The 26894-nt window shown below is 42.4% G+C and overlaps 1 protein-coding gene across 22 annotated transcripts in view; it reads left to right on the top strand.

The window, feature by feature from the left end:
* The window catches only part of PHLDB2 (pleckstrin homology like domain family B member 2), a 219383-nt gene that overhangs the window by 118183 nt on the left and 74306 nt on the right, over positions 1–26894 (top strand). For all 22 annotated transcript variants that reach the window (XM_041727040.1, XM_041726996.1, XM_041727075.1 and 19 more), the window contains one exon: positions 15128–16350. In XM_041727040.1, coding sequence (XP_041582974.1) covers positions 15128–16350 — 1223 coding nt within the window. The remainder of the gene's footprint in view (positions 1–15127; positions 16351–26894) is intronic.

Here is a 26894-nt window from a genome sequence, read left to right as displayed (position 1 = left end):
ACACACAAAGAATTCTTCAGCCCCCCAATCTAGAAAATTGCTCTAGAATAATACTCTAAAAAACTAGAGTGCTAACCCCGTGGGCATACCTTAATAGGATTAAGGATCTTAGTCTACTTTGGATCCTCAAGAAACCAACTGTGTTCTTGTTAAACACAATCATAGAAGCCTTTTTGTCAGCGCCAGATTTTTTTTGCCCTTGGCATTAAGAGTGTTGATATACCAAAGATATGAAGGAACTTGTACTCATTGACAACTTTGAATTCACTTAAGAATCACAGAATTTGAGAGTGTTAGAGCACAGGGGAGCCTCAGAGATCACCAAGTTCAACTTTCTTATTTCCTAGATGTGAAAACGGAGGTGCCCAGAGATTAGTGATTCATAGGCCTCAAGTGAGTTTGTGGCAGATGTAGTTCTAGGTATGACCCAGAATTAGAGAGTTTAGACATTGATATTCAAGCACTGTAATTAAAAAACAAAACAAAACAAACAACAACAAAAAAGAAACCCACCAAACTGGACCCGACCTTTTGTGAGAGTTTGGAGGTACCATTATCCATGAGGAAATATAGAAACCCTTTGATTGGGGGAAGAGTGGCATTAGCCATGGTGACAGTGGAGCATATGCTTGGCTGTGTCGGCCCTAAGGAGGAGATAATTCCATTGTGTGACCTGTGACACTTCACGTCTGATGCCTACACCATCCTTCCCACGGCAAAGTGGGCAACAGATGGTTCTACAAACATAGCAGATGCTGCTTTTGAATCCAGGTACAAAACAGAACATTTGAGATTTTCCGTCCCTCCCTGCCGTATGGGTTAAGAGTAGAGTGCGTGAATGGATAGAGTTGTCTTGGACAGAATGGAAATGAGAGAAGCCTCCTGAGTATGGGGTTTAAAAACACACCTGGCATATAAGGAAAAGAGCACACACGGGGCACTTGTGGGGGAAATTCATAAGCTGATGAATGGCTATCTACAGTGACTGTGGTTGCATAGAACTTGGGTTAGGAGCTTGACCATCCTTGGGGCAAGTAACACGAAATAATCCTGGGAATGAAAGGAAATCCTCTTATGTGACTCCTTTGCCCATGGTGCACTCACTTGACCGGATAGTGCAGCACCTGCAAAGCCAAATCATCTAACTTCTGCACCATTGTACTTGCTTATACCCGGGTCTCTAACATTCCATCTGTTTACCTCATGGGGAAGAATATGAGAGTAGTATAGAGCTAGTGTTAATTTCCAAGGAGAGTTTTAAAAGCATGACATTTGTGAATGGCTGTGTTTATAGAAAGGGGTTATCTTAGTGAGTTTTGAATTATTCTGATAATTCAAGAGTCGTGTCCATATGGCTTGATCAATTACAAACATATGTACTCTCACATTTACACTTCTGTGTTTGGCCATTAGGCCTGTGATGACGGATTCTAGTTCTGTGTGCTAAGTGGTCCCGCCACGGTACTTACAACCCTCAACTCTGGGAGGTTTGGGCAGTAGAGGAGACTCTTTTTCATATGCCTTTCTTGGGAGAGGTCAGAATTCTGAACTGTGTTGAGGTAAGTTCTTATCATTTTGACAGCTAGCCAGTGGGTGTACCTCAAAGCCAAGTATGTAGTAGTATATTTAGAAAGGATTTAAAAGTGATGACTTTTTTTAAGGGGTCTGCTCCCTGCAGGTGCTACAATAAATTATCCCCTCTTTTGCTTTTTTTTCTTTTTTCCAGATGATGGGAGGGAAGACATGAGTTGGCTTTGTCTTGTTATTTATTTATTTATTCATTCATTCATTCATTCATTCATTCATTTATTTTTCCTCCTGCCCCCCTGTCTAATTTTTTAAATAACTGTTGGCTGGAAATATTTATTGGCCTTTGAGTAATGTGACTCTTGTCTTTTGAAAGTGAATGAGGCCAAAAACAGTAACTCAGGTTGCCAGATCCCTTCAAGATAAACAGTTAGACAAGAACTTGTCTCCATCACACGGCATTTGAATCTTCTAGGAATTAATTTACAGTTGTTTTCCCGATATTTAAGGATGCTTCTTAACATGCGGAAAAAGAAGCTTTGTGCCATATCTATCTGCTTTAAAGGCAAGATTGTTATGTATAGCAGCTAGTAGTCAATAATAGAAAAGAAACCTAGGTTTAAAAATCATTTTATGGGAATGTGGTGGAAAGCCAAGGAGTCGGAGAAGCTTGCTATACAAAGAAACAAGTGAGATCTAGGGTAGCCAGCTAAGTTACGTGGAAAAGTTTTTGCTTGTTTAGTGTGTGGAAGTCAATTTAATAGACGGACTGCTTTTTCTTAATTTTACAAAATAAGGGGAAGGAAAAGTTCGTGCCTGCCAAAATTTAAGATCTTCACCTCAAGCAGGATCAGTCTTTTCTAAGACTTGCTGCTAACTCTGGACTTCAGTGGAAATTAGTGTTGATCATCCTAGAATATTTGGTTTACACACTGTATGTGACTTCTCCAAATGGTGGTGTGCTTGTGGAATTAACATATGGAATAGCAAAAAGCTAAAGGTTACGAGATTTTTCCCAGCTATATTTCTTGACCACTGTGCTGCTAAAACAAAGGCAGGTAAAAGCAAAGGAAAGCCTGCTCCTGCATTCTTTTGACCAGTTCAGACCCAGCGTGAGTAGTGCTTCATAGCCAAGAGATACTCAGAGGAGACTGGGAAGTGATGTCTGGCTGCCACACTGCTTACGTCATTGCAGAAGTAGGTTTTTAAAAACAGCTTAAGATTTATTAAGGAAATTGCTAGCCATGGGAATGCAGAGCAAATATTTCTTATACATCACGCTGAATCAAATACCCATATTATATTGCATTAACATAACTCCGACTAGGCCTTTTTCCCACTATGTTATGCTGAAACAATTTACCATGCCCTTGGAATGTCATGGGCAACAGCGGTGGTGAAAGCTTTTCCCAATTAGGTAGCTGCCACCTTATCACTAAAACATGTTTCTGTTCTGTGGTCATTTCCATTTCCTGCATTGTAGAACTGGCACTCCTGTGTTATTTAACCAGTATCTCTGGGAGCCCAGAAAGTTGGAGCAGAAACCCTTACCATTTAAAAATATGGGAAGCCTCTGCTAATACAAGGTGAAGACAGGCGAAGTGACTTGCTCCAGCTCTTACTTCAGTTGGTGATTTTGGCAGAGCCACGACTAGGACGGGTCTCCTGACTCATGTTCCTGGCAGCCTATCCAGTGTTCTTTGTACTAGATTGGCCATTACAATAAAAATAACATCCTAATGAAACCATTTCCTTTATTAGGTCTTTGGCCAGAGTTATAAACAACGGCATCGATTAAATTGAATTTAGTTAGTTGATTATGGACCCCTGCTGGTTCAAGTCCTTTCTCTTTCCCTTCCAAGCAATAAACGGTCCAAAGATAGCAGTGTCTTATATTACCCGCTCTGCATAATCAACTATTAAGTAAAGGGGAGATTGTATCATTACTGTTTTGTTTTGTTTACTTTATGGTAGCTTTGAAAGCCATCTGCTCAATTTTTGAGTTGAATGGGAAAACCCAGCTATGGAAGATGTGGTTACCTTGTGTTTGTTCCATCCCTCCTGAGCCTACTTGTGTTCTGACTATTCCCAGTTCATAAATTTTGGGTCAGAGCATGGGGAATGTAGTATTTTGGGATTTAGGAAATGTTACTTTGGAAGATGAAAAGATGACTCTTAAGAGAGTGTATTTTGATCAGTAGAATGGAATGTGGACAGGGAAGTGGAAAGATCAGAGTTTGGTCCTATAAGCCCTCAGCTTCCAATTCAAGTCCCTAGTGGTGGTTTCAGAATCAAGAGAGAGCATCTTTATCCCCATATGATCCTAGGGTCAGTATTTTTCTTCCCTGAAATTGGCCTTGAGTTGAAGGATGCTTTTTCCTAGAGTAACCCTCTGCTTCAGGAAGTGGATCTGAAGTAAGATGTACACACGCCCGGTAATGATCCCCAGTTTAGCTATTTCCTGACTTCTCTGTCTTTATCTTCACTGTTGTGATCACACAACAGGGGAGGAGGCTTCCAGGTCTATAGTCAGAACCACCTCAACCCAGGGATGAATTATACCAATGATCAGAAAAAGAAACATCTGGAAACATTGGATTTAAGGGGTAAAAATTTCAGAAATCTTTATCTTGCTCTGAAACTGTTTTAGGATTCTATAAGGAGCCTTGAAAATATGAGTTTATAATATCCTATAACTTTCTCACTTTCAAAGAGGAAGTAACCTAGTTTAAGAATCTACAAAGCATGTCAGTCTCTCTTAGCATAAATATATAAGGAGTGTGTGTGTGTATGTGTGTTAAAGTTTTTTGAGGCTCACATTCTTCAACATATAGCAAGTTTGGCAGTTTTTGTGAATAATTTTACATTTTAACTTTCTAAAGAGACGGTTTTTCTTTGGGTACACATAGTGGTGAAATTTAGTTACTGTACCTAGTGTTATCTTTTAAGTATTCGGAATGTAACGGCCCGATACTTGCCAGTCTGGACAATGCATTTTTTTTTTTTCAAATTTCCCCCAGGTACTTAAAAAAATATCAGCTTTTAGGAGTTTAATTCAATATGATAGAGGGTTAGTATTTCATACTTAAAAAAATAAGCTAGGAGCCACTGATATGACCCCATCATGGCTTGTAAAGTGAACCAGTATAATTTTAAGTCAGTATATATTCATATATTTTTATTCATATTTATTTAAAAAATGCATACATCTTACTTTTTAATATTTGACTATGGAAAGTTTTAAGCATACACAAAAGTTAACAGAATAATTAAGTGAAATCTCATGTATCTTTCGTATATAAGGATAATCTTGCCTCATCTGTAGACCTTACTTCTATCCCCAAAACATGGATTATTATAGAGCAAACTTTAAACACTGTACTATTTCATTCATAAATAATTTAAAATGTCACTCTCAGAAGTTAGGGTTTTTAAAAAATACAACTATATCATTATCACACTTAGTCAATGTTCAGATTCTCTGATTGTCTCACAATTTTTTAAAAATAGTTAATCTGTTCAAAACAAGATCCAAATAAGTTCTATGCATTACGTTTCATGGTATGTCTCCCAAGTCTCTTTTAATATAGAATAGCTCCCTCTCTTTCTTGTTCTTTTTTTTTTTTTTTCCTTGCCATATGCTGGTTGAAGATATTGGCTATTCTTTTTCTGTAGCCTTTCCCGTATTCTAGATTTCAGTGATAGCATCTCTGTGGTGTTTATTCTATTCCCTTGGTCTCATATTTTCTGTAATCAAAACAGCATGTTTTTAATTTCAGACCTTTCCTGCCATGTCACTGTGTTGAATTTAATTTATAATACATGTATGTAAATGCTTATTAGGTTAATATTGTCTCTTTTTTAAAATATTGGTTGAGCTACTTCAATAGTGCTATAAACAAACACCAAAGTGAGTCTAATTGATAAAAGCCACATCTTGAGGATTTAGGTACAAGTCAAGAATTTGGTCAGTGGGAAGGGATTTTGAATGGCCCGTATGTGTTTTGAGGTTGTTTTGTGCTTTGTGGCTTCCCTCCCACTTTCCTCACTGGCTGCAGAGAGCTATCACGGGAAACATGCCGCCAAATTCCTTGGAGAGTCTAAAGAATATTTCAAAGTTCATACAAAACAAGTCTTATTCAAGAGACTAGCACAGATTTTTTTTAAATCCCCGTATTTGATGTTTTGCCCTCTTTGCTGAGGTCCTCTAAGATTTTTATTCCTGTGAAACACTGTAGACTTACTTCAAAGTGGCCTCGGATACAGGAGATAAAGACCCTCATTTGAAATATGGCTATTGCTGTTGGTTGTGATGACTTTTAGGAAACTTTGAATACCATGTGGAGCTCTTTTTTGGACAGAGCTTAGACTTCAGTACAGTGAGAGATGACCGAAGGGATTGGTAGCGTGGGGTTAGACTCCTTTATTATGATGAGAAGGAGCTGGAACTCTAACTTTCTGTCCTCACTTCTTCCATCTGCGTTGAATGTCCTCATTAACCCCCATCGCTCACCACTCCCATCTGTGCTCTGGCCTCCCTACAGTGGTGTTTGATGCTTCTTTCTTGGTTTCCCTGATCTCTTTGCTTAGGTGACTTCAGAATATAATGTAGCAAAACTTCAAAAGCAAAGCCAAAAGCAAACCAAGAAGGGAAACTGTGTGATCGGTGTCCTGAGATGTCATGTCAGCCACTCTAGCCGGCCTTACCTGTCTCCCCAGCCTGGCCCTGGGTCCCCTCGACACCAGCCAGTTCCCAGGGTGCCACGAGTTGCCGGGTTCTGGAGAGTCTCCCCTGGCAGTCACAAAACTGTTCATGTCTTGCAGGCTGCCGTGGGCATGTGGCCAGCGTGCGTCTGTGTGTGTGTGCACGTGTGCGCCCAGTAAGATAGACGGCCACCTGTGAATAGGTCCCATCTGCAAGGACAAAACAGCCTCCTTATCCTGCCATTAAAATACATTTATTCCCATGGAACTGTTTTTTTCTTTTTTTTAAGATTTTATATTTTTATTGAAAAGAGACAGAGCACAAGCAGTGGGGAGGGGCAGAGGGTGAGGGAGAAGCAGGCTCCCCATTGAGCAGGGGGCCGGACACGGGACTCGATCCCAGGACCTCGGGACCACAAACTGAGCTGAAGGCAGACACTTAACTGACCAAGCCACTCAGGTGCCCCCTGCTTTTGGGGGATCTTATGTAGATGTGAAAATATCCTCCTTGGAGATGATCAACCTATGTACATGTGTCTGATGGGTAATAACAATTTTGTTCAAATGGGCAGATCTTTAAATGAAAGAACATGGTGCAAGGGAAGAGGACTGGGAATCCACTGGCTGCTGTGTTTATCCGCAGACAGAACAAGAAGGGTACTAGTTACCAACGGAAGTGTTGTTCTTCTCTGCACGGGGATATAAACTCTCACGTGAGGAGCAGGAGTCTAAGGGAACAGTGTTTAGGAAGTGGGAGGTGAGATGAGTGTTGAGAGGATGACCTAGGGATGCTTGCATTAACTAACTGTGCAGGAGGTGATCTGTTGGGGAGACAGGATCCGGGGATATTTGCCGGGAACAGGTGTTTGCCAGTGGGTGTGGGGCCTAGTGGAGAGGTTAAGGCTTGTTTGCAGAGATGGAGGAGGCCGAGGAGGATTTAGTGATGAAAGGAAATGTTTGCGCAAAAGGAGGGTATGTTTGCAAACGGGAGAGCTGCAGAACTGAAGGTTTCAGAGAGGATGCTGTTTGGCTAACAGAGGAGGGGGGAGATGCTGCTTGGGGAGTTCTGAAAGGAGACGATGGCTAGAGAAGGAAGTGGCTGTTCCCAAGCTTCACATTAACCCCCACCCCCGCCCCCCCATCATGTTTTCTTGTCGGGATTGGTGGAAAAAGAGGGAGGGTTTGTATCCATTGTTCTCCATCCTTAAGCTTGGAGTTTGAGGCTGACATAGATTTCCCGGTTTTCCCTTTTCTCCCTCTAAAAGCTCCCCCCAGGCCCCATCTGCTGCCGCAGGGACACCCCTCCTCCAGGATTCATGTAAAGAATGGCACTGCTTCTGAGGGGCTGCTCTAAGCTGGTGTCTGAATTCAATTACATGTCATCAGTGTGTGCTTTATTTATAGCCTTGCCATATTGTAAACATCAGCGCTGAAAGAGACCAGCCCCTGGACCACCAGCGTTCTGGGGGAGCTCTGAACGCCAGCATCAGCCGCTGTCTGCGACAGCCTGGGCGCCCAGAGCCAGCCCCTCAGCTCCCAGGGCCTGTGCAGGACCCAGTAGAGACTCAAAACCTTTTTATAAAGTGGAACATTTTTTTAAGATTTATCTATTTATTCATGAGACAGAGAGAAAGAGAGAGAGATACAGGCAGAAGGAGAAGCAGGTTCTGTGCAGGGAACCCGACGTGGGACTCGATCCTGGGTCTCCAGGATCACACCCCAGGCTGGTGGCACTAAACTGCTGGGCCACCGGGGCTGCCCCTATAACGTGGAAATTTTAACCGCCCTGATCTTGAAGGGTCTTCTTTTTTTTTTTTTTTTCTGAGTTTGCTCCTGTAATCTGCATCCTCGCCTTTTCCCAGCTCATATGGAACAATCTCTACTTTTCCATCACCTGCTCTAACAGCCCCCTGCTCTGATTAGTCCCGCTGTTCTGGGTGACCCGGAGAGGAGTCTCTACATGGCAACATCAAATGACAATGTAACGCTTCGTATGATTTAGGACTCCCCCAAACCCCTTTGGGTTTCTGGAAACTGCGTTTATATGGGCCAGGCCTGTAAGTCCTTCTCCCTTGACACCACGCGATGCGGTGCAGCGCAGCGTGACACACCACGACACAGAGACACAGACTTTGTCTTCATCTCTTGAATTCTGGAGACTTTTCTCTCTGGGCGTGTTTTCATCATCTTGAATCCAAGGAGATCCCTACAGCCCAGGCAATTGCAGTGCTGTAAATTCACTGCTGGTGACACAGTTTCAATGGGGTCAGCTTCACCCTATTGTTACCGAATGTAAGGGGCGCCGGAGAACTCTGTTGTAAAACAGATGCCAGAACCGGGTGTCCGGGAGGAAAGGAGCTACCAAGAAACTTTACCCACATGATCCTCGAGATTAGTTTTTCAAGTAATCATCTTCTCTGGGGAAACAGCGCTGTGAGCTGCTGTGCGATCTTCCAGACACCTCTTGGTGACTTCTGGCATTTTCTAATTGACAGCGAGCTGATGTACATTTCAGGTGGTAAAATAACAAGAGCTCTGGGGGGATTAAATGTATGGATTGGAAAGTAAGCCCAAACGTTTCAACACACATTAACTCCTTTCCTGTTTAGACTTCCCGCTGTTGTCCCTTCTCGCAGATGGGCACCAGATGCCTTCTCCCCTTCTCCACGCCCATTCTGTGGATACACGTGCAACGTAGGCAGGGGTTAAAGCCCCTGGGACTCCTTTGCTGCCACCATAACGAAGCAGTCATTTTATAATTTCCCCCAAGACTTCTTTTTGTTTACATAAAATGTATAGGAAACCCAAAATAAACACATCGGTGTAGGCCAAGAAGCCAGGCTGGAAACGGAGTCTTACCCGTGTTAACACAGATCTCTCCCCCTACTGCCTGCCTCTGGTCTCCCACCTCCGCAGCACCTCTCCTGGGGCTTTCTTTTACCTGCCACCGTCCTCGCCCTTCCTCGTCCTAAATCCACCTGAGGCCCCTGATGCACCCTGTCTGCAGCATCCCTTCCCTCATTGCCGGGGGATTCACCAAACCCAAACTCTTCCACTGTGTTCTCCACCCTCCCGCCTCTCCCCTCCTTGCTCACCCTCACGTCCTCCTAAAGAGTGCATGCTGGTTACCGTCCTCTGTTCCCCCTTTCTAAGCCTCCACTCATGTAATCTCATCTGCAATGAAAAGAATACTCTGGAAGTAGGGAAGGAGAGAGGTATCGCACCACGATTGTCACTCCACGGTCCGTAGAGGCAAAAGCAGATTCTTTACCTTTTGAGTTGAACTGGTTGGTGGGATCAAGAGAGATGAGTTGAGACAAGGACACACATGGCACTCAGCTGGGGCAGGTAAACTAAACTACGGGAAAATGAGGAAGTTCCATATTTGTAGTTTGATGATACATTTTTAAGTGTACAGCCTTTTATGTATCCTTAACTGAGCCAGGGAGTTTGAACTGAAAAACTGGGGTATCAAACACGAATATCCCTTCAAATAGTCTCTGGAATGTCTTTACATCCAAATCATGCTTAACTTTCCCCTTCAAGAATGCCTGGGAGAGAAATGTTACACGTTTCTCAGATGTGACTTCTTATTTGCAAGTGTCCCTCTTGTCTCCTTCCCCGGAGTCTGTAAAGCTGATCCTTCAGCAGGTACTACTTTGCAGTATTTTGGTGTTGCATTTTGTTTGGCCAACCAAACTGTTTCAGTAATTATACTTTTTGATTTCTTTAAAAAGCCTGTGTGAGGTGGGGAGCGGTATCAAATGTTACCACCCTGTGAGATAGTAAGAAACCTGTAGTAGTTTGATACTCTCTAGTTTTATTTGCCTAAATGAAGAGAGAAGAGAATTTGCTAGTATTTTATTTGGGTGATTAAGTAGCATTTGCAACTGCAAACAAGTTCAAGGGTAGTAATGTATTTATCATCTAAAATGACATCATTATCTTATATGGCTGCGTCAAAAACTAAACTTTTTTTTTTCACATCAGAGTAGAATTTATTTGCTTTATACATAGTGAACTGACCGATTTTTATTGAGAGAAAACAGAAAAACTATGCCCTTTAAGAAATTAAACTTTTAAATATCCATTTTTGACATGATGTATTAAACCCTTCAACTCTGTGCTGTTAACAGAGTAAATATTTAAAATGTAGTGTTTGGGCTCATTGTTTAATTTTTGACTTCTATTTAATCACGTGTGCTTTGGCTTGCTTTCTGGATTGCTGTCTCGGCACATTGTGGGAATTCTTCTAACTTAGCTCTGTTTCCCATTTTGTATACATTATCTTAAAACCGAAGTCTCCCCACTAACTGACTTTAATTCTTTTCTTGTCTATTCTAATATCTCACTTAAGGATTTCCTTTTGTAGCCTTGTCAAAAATATCCTAAATGGTTGGAAATTGCTTGCCAATTTAAGCCACTCTTAGGGTAGGCAAAGGGCTCGGACTCTTGAGGTCATATCTTACATGGTGGTAGAGATGGGAAAGGATTTAGATCACTATGAGAGAGAAATTCATGTTTATTATAGTTCATCCCAGAAGAGTTACATGCTAGACTTTTTTCAAAAAGGACCGTAATATAGAAAATAACCGTTTCTTTTTCCTTACCCATGTTTTGCTATTAATTCAGTCAGAGACAGGACGCTTGCTGCATGTGCCAGTAGTCTAACCTCTAATGGGCTTGGGATTTAGTTTATTTTTTTTTAAATAATAAATTTATTTTTTATTGGTGTTCAATTTGTCAACATACAAAAAAACACCCAGTGCTCATCCCGTCAAGTGCCCCACTCAGTGCCCGCCAACCAGTCACCCCCAACCCCTGCCCTCCTCCCCTTCCACCACCCCTAGTTCGTTTCCCAGAGTTAGGAGTCTTCCATGTTCTGTCTCCTTTTCTGATTTTTCCTACTCATTTCTTCTCCCTTCCCCTCTATTCCTTTTCACTATTATTTATATTTCCCAAATGAATGGGATTTTGTTTATACTCATAAAATCATGGAATGTAAAAGTAGCCTTATGCTGCTATTGGGTAGTACTCATCAGATTCCCTTTCCTTCAGTGGACTTAACTTTATTGTCATTTCTTTGCACCATAATCTCCACAGATTCTGACTCTCACTGGGTTAGTCCCCTCCATGCTCCTTTACCAGTGTTTCAATCACTTCTCTATTAAGGCGCGTGTCACACTGTATGGCAATCATTTGTTCATATGAGGGTCTTTCCCTCTGGACTGTAAGCTGTGTAAAGGCAGGAAGTGGTATATGACCACATGCTTCCCAGTGCCCAGCTGAAAGCCTAGTTTATGGTAAGAACTTAAGGAAGATTAACACCTTCATAGTAGCAAACAACTTCCAAATCTCAGTGGCTTAAGACAATCTTGGGTTGGCAAGAGTCCTGTTTCACAGTGTCCCCATTGAGGGGTATAGGCTAATAAAGTCTGCACAAACTTGGATGCATGCTAGTCATCTTATCGTGGGGGTGGGTGGGTGGAAAGAGTGAATCATGCCCCAGCTCTTCATGTTTCAGCTTGGAACTGACATGTCACTTTCTCTCATGGTTCCTTGATCAAAGCAAGAGACATAGCCATACCCAATGTCACAGGGGTGCAGAAGGGCAACACCTCTTTGTTTATGAGAAGAAGAGGACAGGAATGTTAGTGAGCAACACTAATACCCGAATCAATATCCAATGCACGGTAGGCACCCAAGAACCATTTAGTGAATAAAGTACCTAGAACTTTCTGTTGGGATTTTAATTTTTTTCTGCACGATAAGCAGAACCAAGTTAAATATGCATCCTGTTAACCACATTTTTTAGGAGACGAGGATGCTAATATTATTGTACAGGCTGTGTTCAGCAAACTTCTGAGAATTCTTTTGTAACCACTCTGTTTACTCATATTAGGGAATGCGTTGTGTTTGGTTTTGTAGTTTTTCAGACACTTAGAGTAGGGAATGGCTACACTTGCATGATTAACATTTTGCCCGAGTCATTAAGAAGAGCTGGGGAAAATGCTGAAGTTGTCAAATATTTACATATTAAGTTAGTCGTCCAAGAACCTTTTTAAGAAGAGTCAATATCTGGCTCAACAGTTGTACAGGAGCTTAGGAAAAATGAGAGCCTAATCAACTTATGCATGAAGTATTTTTGAGAACATTTAAATTCTACTTTCCTAGCAAATTTCAATTATATAATAGTGTTTTCAACTACAGTGTGGTCACCATGTTTTACATTAGATCCTCATACATCCATCTTATAGCTGAAAGTCTATACTCTTTTACCAAGTCATTTATAACCTGAATGTTCTCTCTCTCTCTCTCTCTCTCTCTCTCACACACACACACACACACACATACACACACACGATAGATGTGTTAACTAACCAGATGATGAAAATCCATTCACAACATGTATGTACATCAAATCACCACAATGTCCATTTTAAATATCTTACAATTTTATCTGTCAGTCATACCTCAGTAAAGCAGAAATAAAATACAGTAGGGGCACCTGGGTGGCTCAGTGGTTGAATGTCTGCCTTTGGCTCGGGTCGTGGTCCTGGCTTCCTGGGATCAAGTCCCACAATCAGTTTCCCCATAGGGAGCCTGCTTTTTCCCTCTGCCTGTGTCTCTGCCTCTCTCTCCGTGTCTCTTATGAATAAAATAAGTAAAATCTTTAAAAAGTAAAATAAAATAAAGTAAATGCAAATTTTTTTTTAAAAAAGAAGTATTGCTACAGATTATACTCTAGTAGTTTACTCTAAGTGGCCCCCCCCCCCCGCCTTAACTGTCAAAGCAACTCAGTTAGTTGAGAACAGAGGGGATCATGACTTGAGGTCATCTTCGTTTCAGTCCTCCAAGAGGGGAGAGTGAGGTAAGTCTCAAACCAGACTTGTGTTGCTTTCAAGGTGATAGCTGGTGGTCATAGACAGTTGCTGACTATGACTTTGTCTTGGGAGCAGAGATGGCCCTGTCCTTGAAGAATGAAAGACCTGACAAAAGCCAGATGGCAAGACCAGATTCTATCTGGGAGGCAGTTCTAAGGGAGAATCTCAAAAAAAATTTTTTGAGGTTTACTCCAAAAGATAATCATGCTTTTAATCCATCAGGGCAGGGGTTTGGGTTGGAGGGTAGGGAACCCAAGGTAGAGCTTGTTGGGGGCAAGCTGAGCTTTACAAGAGGATGGATACTTAGCCCATCACTAGGATTTAAGTACCCAGATTGTTTCTTGGCCCCAGCCTGGATAGGAAGCAGTTCCCTAGTATGCTGTCTGAATCTGCCCAGGAAGTCTGCAAAGCTGAGCAAGCAAGGCAAAGTCCCCAATCCCTGGATAGGACACAGTGGGGGAAGGCTGTGACAAATTGAAAACTAGTGCTCATAGAGTGTCTCACCAATGGGTCTGTGGGAGTCAGGAGAGGCTGGAGATGAGATGGGAATACTTTGTCTACCCCTCTTCCTTGAACTTGTGACCTAGTTTCAGGAACAAGCACGTTATAAAATTGGTTACTCATCTATTGATACAAGACCAGGATGTAATAACTAGTATCTAAGGAGCCTGAGGTGTTGGACAGGTCTCAGCAGTGCATGAGTTCAATGAGAATGTTTAAACTGTGTTTTTGCTTTGATGATAATCTGAAAAATACATACTTTTATCAATTACAAATGCAAGTCTTCTCGTTTGCAGTGATCATTGAACTTAAAGTATGTTTTCATAACCTAAAACGTTAGTTTCTTAAGTTAATGTAATCAAACTAGAGTCCAAAAATACTCTTCTGGGTGCACACATTTTTCTAATAAATGGTAAGCGTGGAAGATAGAATCTGAATCTGAGCCATGAAGGATGGGTGGGTTCGGGTGGGTACAAAGAAGGGAGAAAAGTGTTTCCACAAGAGCAGAGAGTGTGAGATCAAGGATGAGCCTGATTCATTTAGGATACCTGGAACCTAAGGATCCTCCAGTTTCAGGTTTTAAATACCGCCTCCTGACCCTGATATGGCAGTCGTTTTGGGAACCCTCTTTTCTCTGTTTCCTCGATGACCTGACTTTTTCTGATGGGTACAGGAGCTTTATGACCTCTTTCTTGAGAAGGGAACTCTCATAGTCATCCTCTGCCCCTCATGATACTGATCAGTGTCTAACGGGAAACTCTCTTAGTGTGCCAGAATGTGAATTTTGTCTCTGCACGACTTGACTTCTGAGCAGTTAATGAGTCTAGCAGAGACACCCAAAGGAGGGTGCACTGTGTCGCCATGGTGGGTGTTTTCCTGGTACTCAGGAAGCAGGTGGTCCCCCGAGGACCAGAACGACTGATGGGAAATGGTCTTTCTTTTTCTTTTTTTTTTTTATTTTAGGGAAACGGTCTTTCTTATGGACCAGTCTCACCTGTACTTTGTTAGGGACTTGTTCTTTTCAAATATCATCAGTGGCCTCTTGAGTTCTTTCTTTTCTTTCTTTTTTTTTTTTTTTAAAGATTTTATTTATTTATTCATGAGAGACAGAGAGAGAGAGAGAGAGAGAGAGAGAGAGAGGCAGAGACACAGGCAGAGGGAGAAGCAGGCTCCATGCAGGGAGCCCCACATGGGACTCGATCCCGGGTCTCCAGGATCACACCTGGGCGGAAGGCAGGTGCTCCACCATTGAGCCCCCCAGGGATCCCCTTGATTACTTTTCTTTTGCACATACAGCATCCCACATCGGTGTTCTTCAGGCCTCTTCATTTCATTTCAGGCCTTAGTTTTACTGGACTTATTAATAAAACAAGAGCCTGCGTTCGTTAATCCCATCAGCTCAGCCCGCAGGGCTGTTTGTGCAGACGTCAGCTGGCCAGTGCTTGCACTTTTTCGATCTTTGCTAAATACAACCCTCCTCTCTCTCTCTGTCTCCCCCCCCCCCCTTCCAGATTCCAGCAAGACCATGGCAGAGCTTAGCCACGTGCAAAAGCAGCTCGATCTACAGAATGGGAGCCTAGAGGCGGGCTTTGGGGCCAATTCCCCGGACGACGACGACGACGACGACGACCGTTCCCAGACCACGATGGAGAGCCTGAGCCCCAGGAAATACTCCTCCAGTCTGAGATTCAAAGCCAACGGAGACTACTCCGGCTCGTACCTGACCCTGTCGCAGCCGCTGCCGGCCCGGAGGAGCCCGTCCCCGCTGGGGAGCGGCGCCCGGAGCAGCCCCTCGCTGGCCCGCGGCCCCGGGGCGAGGCCGCCCGCCCCGCCGCTGGGCGCCTGTGCCCCCGGGAGGCCGGACCCCGAGCGGCCCCTGCGGCTGGCCGACAGGCCCCCCTACTGCAAGTACAGCCCCAGGAACAAGTCCCACGACAACGTGTGCCTCCTGGGCGGGCTGGAGGCCCGGAGGGCGTCGGGCCCGCCGCTGGCGCCCTGGAGCGGAGGCGCCCCCGCGGGCCCCGGGTCGGGGGCGGCCAGCGTGCCGTCCAGCCCCAAGCAGGCGCGGAGGGTGGGCCTGCAGGACGCCGCGGGCCTGCAGCCCCGGCCCGGCCGGCCCCGGGAGCCCCCGCCCGAGGCCGCGGCGCCCAGAGCGCGGAGGGGCCACATGGGGGCGCACAGCCGCTCGCTGCCCCGGCTGCACAGGGCGGCCGACGGCCCCACGCCGCCGCTCAGCCTGCCCCCCAGAGGCGCGCCGGGCGGCCCCCGACGGACGAGGCCGGCGGACCGCGAGCTGCCCCCCCGCTGCACCGAGCTCGACGGCTACCTGGACTTCTCCTCCCGGAGCGCGGGCCCCGCGCCCTACAGGCCGTCGGCGGCCGAGGGCGCCCCGTACGCGAGCTCCACGCTCAGCATCCCCGCCAGCCCCCGGGTGGCCCGCAAGATGCTGCTGGCCTCGGCCGCCCCCGAGCGCCCCGGCGGCGCCCCGCCCGCCCGCAGGAACCTCTCCTGGGGCTCCGCCGAGCTGGGCGAGGCCGACCCCGACCCCGACCCCGACCTCGACCCGGGCCCCGGCCCCGGCCCCGACGGCCTCCGACAGGCCGCGGGGACGCCGCAGCCCGCCCTCCGGGAGAGGAAGAGCAGCATCAGCTCCATCTCGGGCCGCGAGGACCTCATGGATTATCACCGGCGGCAGAGGGAGGAGAGACTCAGGGAGCAGGAGATGGAGCGACTGGTAATCCTCCTCCGCGCCCACCCGGCCCCGGCTGCGCGCTGAGCGGGGCCCCCAGGCGCCCCGAGGAGAGGAGCCGTGCGGGCTGTAGGGCTCCAGGGCACCCCGCCTCGGCCGCGCCCCCTAGGATCCTGCCCCCTCCCCCCCCCCAACAGAATTCGCTGCTCTCGGTCACGGTCACGTGTGGCTCCTGCAGGGCCCACCCGTACCTCGTGTTCTGTTTAGTTGCTCTGCACGGCCCCCAGGTATAGATGCCTGATAAACCTGACAAAGCGGTTGTGGATTTTACCGAATTTCCTTTCAAAGATTTTATTTATTTGTTCGTGAGAGACACGCAGAGACAGAGAGAGGGAGAGAGGCAGAGACCCAGGCAGAGGGAGAAGCAGGCCCCTTGCAGGGAGCCCCACGTGGGCCTCGATCCCGGGTCTCCAGGATCACGCCCTGGGCTGCAGGCGGTGCTAGACTGCTGAGCCACCTGAGCTTCCCTTTACTGAATTTCCTTTCTTTTCTTTTCTTTTTTTAAAGATTTTATTTATTCATTCATGAGAGACACACAGAGAGCCTTTGCTGAATTTCTTAGAAGTCTTAGAGACTTTTAAGACTACAAGTAGACACTGCTTTATATTGCCGATGCCATCAAATGTGCATGTGCATGGTCTGGTAGAAATAACCAGTGAAATCGTGACTCATTGGCAGCGAGGCAGTAAATTGTTCTCTATTGCAAGTGGTCTGGAAAGTTGAAAGGTTGGCTAAGTGTGGCTCAACCTTTTTTTCTGCACTGTGCACGTACACACACCCTCCCGGCCCCATAGCCTGTCAGCAGTCTCCTCGTACATGCAGTGACACCCAACTATACATCCGGAAAAATGTTTTGAGTTGTCTTTTCCTATTTAAAATGGATTTATGCTTATTGTGAGAAATACCGAAAATAGTAAGAAGGGAGGAAACATCCTCTGAGAGTCCCATTAATGACTGAGGACAAACTACTGCATTCTTTTTTTTTTTCTTTTTCTTTTAAGATTTTATTTATTTATTCATGAGAGATGCACAGAGAGAGAGAGGCAGAGACCCAGGCAGAGGGAGAAGCAGGCTCCATGCAGGGAGCCCCATGTGGGACTTGATCCTGGGACTCCAGGATCACACCCTGGGTGAAAGGCAGGCATTAAACCGCTGAGCCACCCAGAGATCCCTCTTAAGCAGAGACTTTTTTTTTTTTTTTTTGTCTATTTGTTTTTTAGGATGTACAGGGTCAGAGATTATTTTAATTCATTAATGATGAGTTGTTCCTTAATGAAGGTTGCAGCAAGATGTTAAAGCTGATTTACAAAAGTATAAGAGTACCGAAAGCATTTCAGTTGCTAAGAGGAAGCGTACTGGATTAGGATTTCTTGGAATTTTAGAAGAATCATTTGCATCACTAGTAGTTTTTGATAAGTTAATATCTATCCTTTCTGACATCCTAATCAGTAATAGTGAATGAAAACGAATGCGCATACCCTTAGAGAATTCTGTAGTCCTTGGGTGGGTCTGTTAGATGGTGCTCCAAAATGGCAATTTCCTTTGTTATCCTAAGTAATCTCCAGAGAATTTTTCATGGTCACAGAAAGGCATTGTGTTTGGGCTTGACTCATTGACATAAATTCAGGAGAAGTTTTAATTAGCATATGAAAAAACCTTCTTGTATGTTGGATAGCAAATCTGGCTCTACACTGTGCTGAACAACTTTTTTTTTTTTTATTGTAGTATAATTGACATGCAGTGTTACACTGGATACATTAATTTTCAGGTGTACAACATAGTGATTCTGCAAATCCGTACCTTATGCTGTGCTCGCTGCAAATGCAGCCAGCATCCGTCACCATACAACCAAACAACACTATTCCATTAACTATATTCCCTATGCTGTACCTTTCATTCCTGAACGACTATTATTAATGAAGCCAGAAAATTAACTTATATTGGATAATTTATTAAGGAATCTAGGAGAGCATTTCAATGGCTTCCCTCACTCCAGCAATCTTCCTGAGATGTTGTTTTTTTCCTCTTCTGTTTCAAGGGCAGGGAAACCAACCTCGAAAACCACCTCCAGGTTTCATCTTTAGCACTTTTAAGTGTTGGTGAATTTGTCATTTTTTCCAGTTTCCTGGCAATCTGGGAGGTGATCTTCTTCACTGCCTATAAAGTCAGTGCCTTGTAAGTCACAAACAGGTCCTGATTTAATTTCTTGGGAGAATTTTGTGGGTATTGGCTCCAAATACGAAGTTAGACCTTTTTTTTTTTTTTTTTTTTTTTTTTTTTTTTTTTTTTGCTTAACAATGGGCTTTGTCATATTTGATGAAATGAGGTTTATTTTAAAATATGACACTCTGGGTTTGGCCTCTGTTGCTTAGTCTGTCTAATTGCATCCCAGTAAAAGGGAAGATAGATTCTTACTGAGCCTATGCAAGTACTGTTACTGCTTTTGAAACATACAGTGATTTAGAAGAAATATTTCTGCCTGAATTCTGAGGGACAAGGAGAAGAAGATACCATTGAAAGAATGTTTCATTTAGTTTGCAGAATCAGAGTCAACTAAATTGACGGTTAGAGATAGATGGAGAATGAATGTTAGAGGTTTTCCCCACTTAGACAGTAGAACATTACACATAATGCCAATGGTTTTCCACAAGACATATGGATATTAGATTTCCAGTGTCAGTATGCTGAGTTCTGTATAATTAATTGATATTCCTTTGCATCTTGGGTCATTAATTTGATTTCATGAAGGCATCTATTTGTGGACTAAAAGAAGTCCTGAGAATCTGATTTAGCCACCTACTACTGTCTCATGCTTGTCTATGCAGGATCAGGCCAGAAGCCTCTACTCACAAGTCTGTTGTCTGAAATCTCAAGACTGAAGAAAAAGTATCTGGTAAAGTTCTAACCACCAGGCTCTGAGACTCTTTCTTTATTACAGGCACATTCTAGTCTATAACTCAGAGCAGAGTGTCTAGGCTAATATGAGAGGGAAAGCAGAGACCCTTGGTGAGGATAAGAGTAAGTGGCTATGGTTAATCTGTGGTTAAGTTAATGAATGGTAATCAGCAAGAAAGCAACTTAATATCCTCTGCCAGGGCATAAGACATTGGCCTTAAAAAAAAAAAAAAAAAGACATTGGCCTTACTTCATCAGTGTTTCCTGGGAAGGTAAGAATGAGTCACAGAGAGTGAGGCCATTGACGTATATCCAGGACCTTTCTGTAAAGTATGCAATCTGTGAATTTTCTTTTTTTTTTTTCTTTTAAGTTTTTATTTATTCATAAAGACAGAGAGAGAGAGAGACAGAGACAGAGGCAGAGACACAGGCAGCGGGAGAAGCAGGCTCCATGCAGGCAGCCTGACATGGGACTCCATCCCGGGTCTCCAGGATCACACCCTGGACTGAAGGCAGCGCTAAACCGCTGAGCCACCCGGGTTGCCCACTTTATTTCTATTATCATATTTTATCCATACAAAATTAGCCTAGGGAAAGCCGAGCTTCTCATTTGATTTGACAAATCTTCCTGTGCAGTTTTTGATGGTGTTGAGCTAATCATACATGAGGGACAGAGCAAACCTAATTATTTGTAACATCCTTCTTTTTGTAGGGTGAAGGAACAAATCTTGCACTTGCCCGGGGGTCCTCTGGGAAAACTTAAAGAGGGTTCAGGTATAAAAAATATCTTGGAAAACTTTTTTTTTTTTTTCTGAATTTAGGGTCTGATTTTGGGAAGGCAGAGTCAAATATTAATTAGAGGAGATTTCTGCCTCTCTCTATGTCTCTTATGATTAAATAAAAATCTTCAAAAAATAATAATTAGAGGAAATTTCATTACATGACAAAAGTAGGTTTGTGGTTACATGACAACAATGAATATTTTCAGTTTTCCTTCTTAATAAAGCAATAATAGGTTATTTTATAATAGGGGCACCTGGTGGCTCAGTCGGTTAAGCGTCTGCCTTTGTCCCAGGCCACGATCCCAGGGTCCTGGGACTGAGTCCCACGTGGGGCTCCCTGCTCAGTGAGGAACCTGCTTCTCCCATTCCTCTGCCCCCTGCTCATGCTTGCTCTCTCTCTCTCTCTCTCTCTAGTACTCTCTTTTTCTATAAAGTAAATAAATAATATATTTTTAAAAATATTATTTTACAATAAACAAGAAATCTTAAATCATTAGAAAACATCATTTTAAATATTCAGGGATGTATCCCAGTTAGCACAAAGCACAAAAAAGTTACTCTCATGAGTTACTGAACCTCTCTACTCTCTGGGAATTATATAGAAAAATAACCTTTTATTACCTTTTGTAAGGGAGGCTGACTTCTCCAAGATCAATCTATCATTTCAATATACGTAACCACATTTAAGTTTTATGTTAATAGGATATTTGTCATGCATTACATTTTTTAAATTACTTTATGAATAAACCCATCAAAGTTGTCCAAAGTTTGCCAGAATTTTAACATTTTATTGCATTTTTATAGACTTACTATTGCAAGTATTATAAACCAAGTCAGATAAAGCTCCCTTTGTGCAAACCTACAATTTTTAAGTTTTCACTGACTTTTGTTTTTTATGGTCCTCTTTCAATCCTGGAACCTGGAACGACAGGATACTTTAAGACAAAAGCAGTAAGACAAAAGCAAATAATTTAAAGATACTGAAAATTATGCCTAACCTGACACATCATAGAACATAATTACTATTGATATAAAAACGTGTGTCGCAATTATCATTCTGTTTAGTTGAGCACAACTTTTATATTTTTGTTGAGCTTAAACATTATATGAAGTAATCTTAGCTTCTTTTCAGTAAACTGATATGATATTTTTAAAAATCCAGATAAACTAATCTCTTTATGATAAAATAAATCCAAACTTATTTCAAGTATGAAATTACAGAGGCGCCTGGGCGGCGTAGTCAAAGTTGAGCATCTTGTTTTCCACTCTGATCTCAGGGTCCTGGGATCGAGCCACGCATTGGGCTCTGTGCTCAGTGTGGAGTTGGCTTGGGATTCTCTCCCTCTCCTTCTGCCCCCAACCCCTGCCCTACTTGTGCTCTCTCTTTCTCTCTCTCTCCAATGAATAAATAAATCTTTTAAAAATTAGGAAATTACACATGTATTATACTGTACACTGGTAAAACAAAAGACATAGAACTGTTTTTTAAACCAGATTGTCAAATCAGTCTGACTTGTCCATGAGTTTGTTTTGCTCACGTAAACCTTTTTTCTAAGGGAAACAAATGCTTCTGAAATCAGCACTTTTTTTGATGAGAAAGTTCTTTTTCTTTAAATTATTAGAATTTCATTTTATTTTATTTTTTAGAAATTTGGAAATGTTAGATTTCTGTCTAAGTGCTTATTAATTTCTAAACCAATCAGAGCAGAAGGCCTTTATTTTAATTATTATTATCTTCAGAAAGTAGGAAAATACTTCACTCATTCCAGTGATTTTTTTCCCCTCAGCTACAGAGACTCAGATAAAGAACTTAAAGCTTAGTTCTATAGCTTCAGCTACAGATCAAAAGTAAACACTGGAACATAAAATTTCATGGTTCCATATCTCAAGAGATAGCTCACATTTCCATTGGGCACAAAATACTGTCCTGAGTTGAACTCACAGATAGAAAAATAACCAACACATTAAAACAACAGCAAACACAAATGTTCAGTCACCTCTCACCCGAGCAAGGTTAAATTTCAATTCTACCTGGAGATCACACGTGACCAGACTGTAAAACCAGATCCCTAGTCATTGCTGCCACCAGTGGAGATAACCAGTGGAGATATTGGTTGTGTGCAAACCAAAACCCCGGTCAAACTTAGCCAAGAATCAGAAACAAAAACAAAGCACAGCCAGGAAAACAAAAACTGCAGAAAAGTTTGTGAAAAGTCAGTGAAGGTAAAGTTCTCCTGCCATTTGGGATTTACTCCAGGGGCTGAGAGAAGCTGCGCCTGGGTTTCCAGCCTCTGAGATCTATATTGTGAGCAATGCAATTTAATGGACTTCACAAGACGAGTGTACTTGGACATTTCTCAGGCACCTCCAAAATGTCAAAGCATAATTTTCAAAAAAATAACAGAACTCTTCTACAAGTATAAAATGAATAGATGCCAAAGATTTATTTAACTCATTAGTGTGGAAACCAAGCAGAGTAAGGGTGGTTCACTATAATTTCTGTAGTACTTTCTAGCTAAACTGTGATTATAGGAGTGTTTCATCTGGATTTTTTTTTTCCTTGTTCAATCTTTATTTGAAAACTTAAGGTAATTATATTGAGTCTTAAAGACTGAACCCTAATTATGAACCTCCAAGGACCTGTTTTTGAGGTATAATAATTCACATTGAGTCTCATTAAATGGCCTCCAACTGCTGTGCTATTTGAGATATTTGATTTGTTATAATTTTTATTCCTTCTCTCTTGCTCTAGGCTGCCAATTCTTGCCTTTGTCATTATGCCAACCTTTTCTTTCTTTTTTATGATTTTAGAAACCAGATATCAAGCCTTGTTTAAAAATATTCTAAACTAAGACTTACTAGTTCCAAGTGAGGTCTCAAGAGGGTTCTGTGTGCATGAAGTGTGTTGTGTGTACTTGACCTCGTAGACCTTGTGACATTCTTCTGGGCTGGTCTGTGGTTGTTTAAACTTTTCAATGCTGAGCTGTTTTCCAAGTAGAGGACACATGAATGGATAAGATATCTCAAGAGGGCTAGGATGCTGATTCTTTGACAAACTAGATGTTCTAGGGGCTGGAGATAGGATATTCTTTTATTCCTCTTATTTGCCTCCCTCCCAGTAATATAGTGATAGTGATGGCATGTAGTACATTATAGGGCTCAGGGAGAAGTAATTTTATTTTATTTTATTTTATTTTATTTTAAAGATTTTTATTTATTTATTCATAAGATATACACACACACACACACACACACACAGAGAGAGAGAGAGAGAGACAGAGACACAGGCAGAGGGAGAAGCAGGCTCTATGTAGGGAGCCTATGTGGGACTTGATTCCTGGTCTCCAGGATCAGGCCCTGGGCTGAAGGCAGCCCTAAACCCGCTGAGCCACCTGGGCTGCCTGAGAAGACATTTTAAAAGGAAAGGGAGAAAATAAAAAATTCTGTAGCAAACCCTACTTCTGTGAAGAGTATTCATTTGGTTACAATGCGAAAAACATCTGTGTGCTACGTGGAGAACGAATGGGTTCCCACAAATTGCACTGTAGCAATCCAGTGTTTTCTTCCTAGCGGATGGCAGTCTTCTCTGGTGCCTTGATAAACAGGATTGTTGCTGTATAGAACTATGTAGGGCCACACTGGCTATTCATTTTTCAAACATGCTGCCATATGATTCCAATCTCGTGAAGCACCACAGAATAAGGTCTCTAACTTTCATGTGCTCTACCATCCCAAAGATGAGGTTGGCTTTCTCTCAAGAAAGATAGTAGTGTTCCCATAGTTTCGTTATTTGAGTAGGTAAAATGTGTGGGTCAGCAATTCTGTTCGGAAGATATTTTGTTCCAGTAGCTTCTCTGAAAGCACTTTACAATGGAAGAATTTTAGATTGCACGAGACTGGGACCATGTCAGTCTTGTTTATTGCTGTATATCCACCTCCTATCCAGATGACTAGGGTATGGGAAGCGTTGCATACCCATTTTTGAAAAGAGTATATGAATGTTTTTGATATCCATTCACGACATTCTGGCTTTCCTTATTCAGTGGCCAAAGGTTCTGCCCCTAGTTCTCAGACATCTCTAAATTAAGTTTATGCACTTGGTTCCAGGTAACCGTGAAGTTTTATGCAAAAGAATGCAAATATCTCAGCATAAATGCATTCTTTTTGCGTCCAGAAATGGGGCAATTCCCTTCGGATATGCAGTTAAAAATGAAGAGATGAAAATCAGTTGCTTCTCTTTATTTTTAAAAATTTCATAGCACTCCTTGTAAGAATTGGTGTTCTCCAGGGTCATATGAGAGCCAAGACTGCAGGACCCAGAGTCCCACTTGTGTCCTGTTGAGCAGGCTGGAGACCTGTATTTCTAAAATTAAATATAAGCTTAATGGATTATATTTAAGGAATTATATATAGCATTTTATATAATAAATGTATGTGTTCACTAATCTTAAGATGGTAAGGTGCAGATACCATTTTAGAAACTAGAGTAAATAGATTGGTGCTATTCAATTTTGTAATTAGGAAAAACTGGGAACCCAAGAAGTGCGAGCCTTTGTCAGATGAAAATCACCCTAACCACAGGCATGCATTGCTTCTCTCTCTGCCTGCTTTTTGCTCCCTGCACTTCCTTGTGATTCTTGACCCCAGAGACAATTTGGGCATTCAGACATTTTTTTGCATTGTGAATTTGAATTCTTGATTGGAAGCAGAATGGACAATGTTAAGAGAATGCCATAATGGAACCTGCCATAGTATTAATATATATATATTTTTTTGTCCCTAAGAGGAATGTGTTTGAAATGTGAAGGCAAGCTCAAGATTGAAAACTATTTTGTCCTCCACTCTCACAAACTCGGAAGGCATTCCTTCCTGGTGTGGCCCTTCCTTCTGCTACATCCTGACTATAGTTTTAATTTTTTTAAAAAAATGGTTGCCTTAGAGGGAAGTGAGCCAGTTAAATTACAAATGGGTGAGAGGTTGGTTGACTGACCAAATAAACTTGGTGGCTCAGACTTTTTAAAGGGATATTTAGAAATTTTATGACTCACTTTCTATATCCTGACTCACAATGTCTATTGTTGCTAGTTTTAATCTTAAGAGTTAGCATGAGCCTTAAACTGACCCATTTCTGTGAAGCCTTGCTTTTTCTCGGCTCTGATGTTTAACTCTGTCAGTTCCCTGCCATTCTGCAGCTTCTTTCACTTTGATGCCTTACCTGGATGGTCAGTGGGGTCTAGCTCAGAAGTATAATGGGAGCCGTGTATGCAATTTTAAATTTTCTTATGCTCAGAAAACTTTTTGGGTGAAATTAATTATGATATATGGGACAACACAAGCTTCGAGTGGCAATGCTGTCTATTGCCTAAATAAGCTGCCCATTCTGTAAGCAGACTTCTTTCATTTCTAACAAAATAAGAATAAATCTGTAAGTAGTGGGTAATATGAAGAGCACTACTGTCTATGATGAGATCATCAGAACATAAACTTCGGACTTTCTCTCTGTGTATTTGAGGTGGCGAATTCTTGGCATGTATGTAGATGCCCAGTAAATATTGAAGGAATTTATCATTAGCAAATTAAGAGTGCCAACGTCCTCAGTTAACTGAGTAAAAACAGTTATCAGATCGTTTTCTTCTCCTTCAGTTGGATCACCAGGTGGGTAGAAGAGGAATGGGAAGGAAAAAAAGAGCATTTAGCAATAATCCAAAGACTCTACGTTGGAGAAACACTGAGCCAAAGTCTCAGTATAATTCTTTGTTGCAATAGTCTGTGACTGCTGCTATTAAAAAGCAGGTTTCTTATACTTGAGAGCCACCCTAGGTTCTTGTTACAGTGGCAGTACAAGCTATTGCCTCTTGATGGTGCCACACATTTAAAGATTTCTGCTCGGAATTGAGGGACGTGTGCTGTGAATCTTTACACAGTTTAGTTCTGGGCTAAATGTAGAAATAGAGAAAGCTCCTTGGACTAAGAGGCAGCTGCCATGTCAGATATGGAATGAGTCTCATTCTTTTTTTAAGATGATAAATCCATATGGGAAAGCTCATTACGAAATAAGAAATGAAGCTCTGAAATAAAATTCACAGAAAAATGTACGAACAAGAGGAAAATTTAAAAAATAGTATGTCAGTACAGACAGGGTAATGTGGGACGACTAGCGATTCTCATAGAAAAATGATCCCCATATTGGTTGTGAAATTGTCTCAGTTAAAAGCCATTTATTGATTGACCTTTTAAAAAATTTTTCATCCAGTAATATGTCTGGTGACTGTGTGCCGGTTCATTGTTTTTTTGTTTGTTTGTTTGTTTTAGATTTTATTTATTTATTCATGAGAGTCACACAGAGAGGCAGATACACAGGCAGAGGGAGAAGCAGGCTCCCTGCAAGGAGCCTGACACAGGACTCGATCCCAGACCCTGGGATCAAACCTTGAGCCAAAGGCAGACGCTCAACCACTGAGCCACCCAGGGATCCCTGTGCCAGCTCACCGTAATGTGAATTTTTCTTCTCCAGTTCTAGAAAAGTTTATGGGAATATCTGCTCTGAAAAATACTTTTAAAGTTTGTAATTATTTTTTCCAAAAAAAAATTAGGGTACAAGTATTTCAATAGAAACTTATCACTTTTTCCTTGGTGGGACTTTGTCAGCCGTTTCAGTTGCAGATTAGGATATACTAGAAGTCACTAGCAGAAAAGTTAATCTCTTTATGGTGAGGTAATCGTAGATTTACATGCAATTATAAGAAATAACTCAGAGAGATCCTATGTACTCTTTATCCAGTTTCCTCTAATGCTAACACTTGGGAAACTATCGTTGTTATATCACAACCAATGTATTGACATTGATACAGT

The sequence above is a fragment of the Vulpes lagopus genome, chromosome 1 (genome assembly GCF_018345385.1).
Source record: "Vulpes lagopus strain Blue_001 chromosome 1, ASM1834538v1, whole genome shotgun sequence".
NCBI classification, from domain to species: domain Eukaryota; kingdom Metazoa; phylum Chordata; class Mammalia; order Carnivora; family Canidae; genus Vulpes; species Vulpes lagopus.
This window is presented reverse-complemented; position numbering and strand designations above follow the sequence as displayed.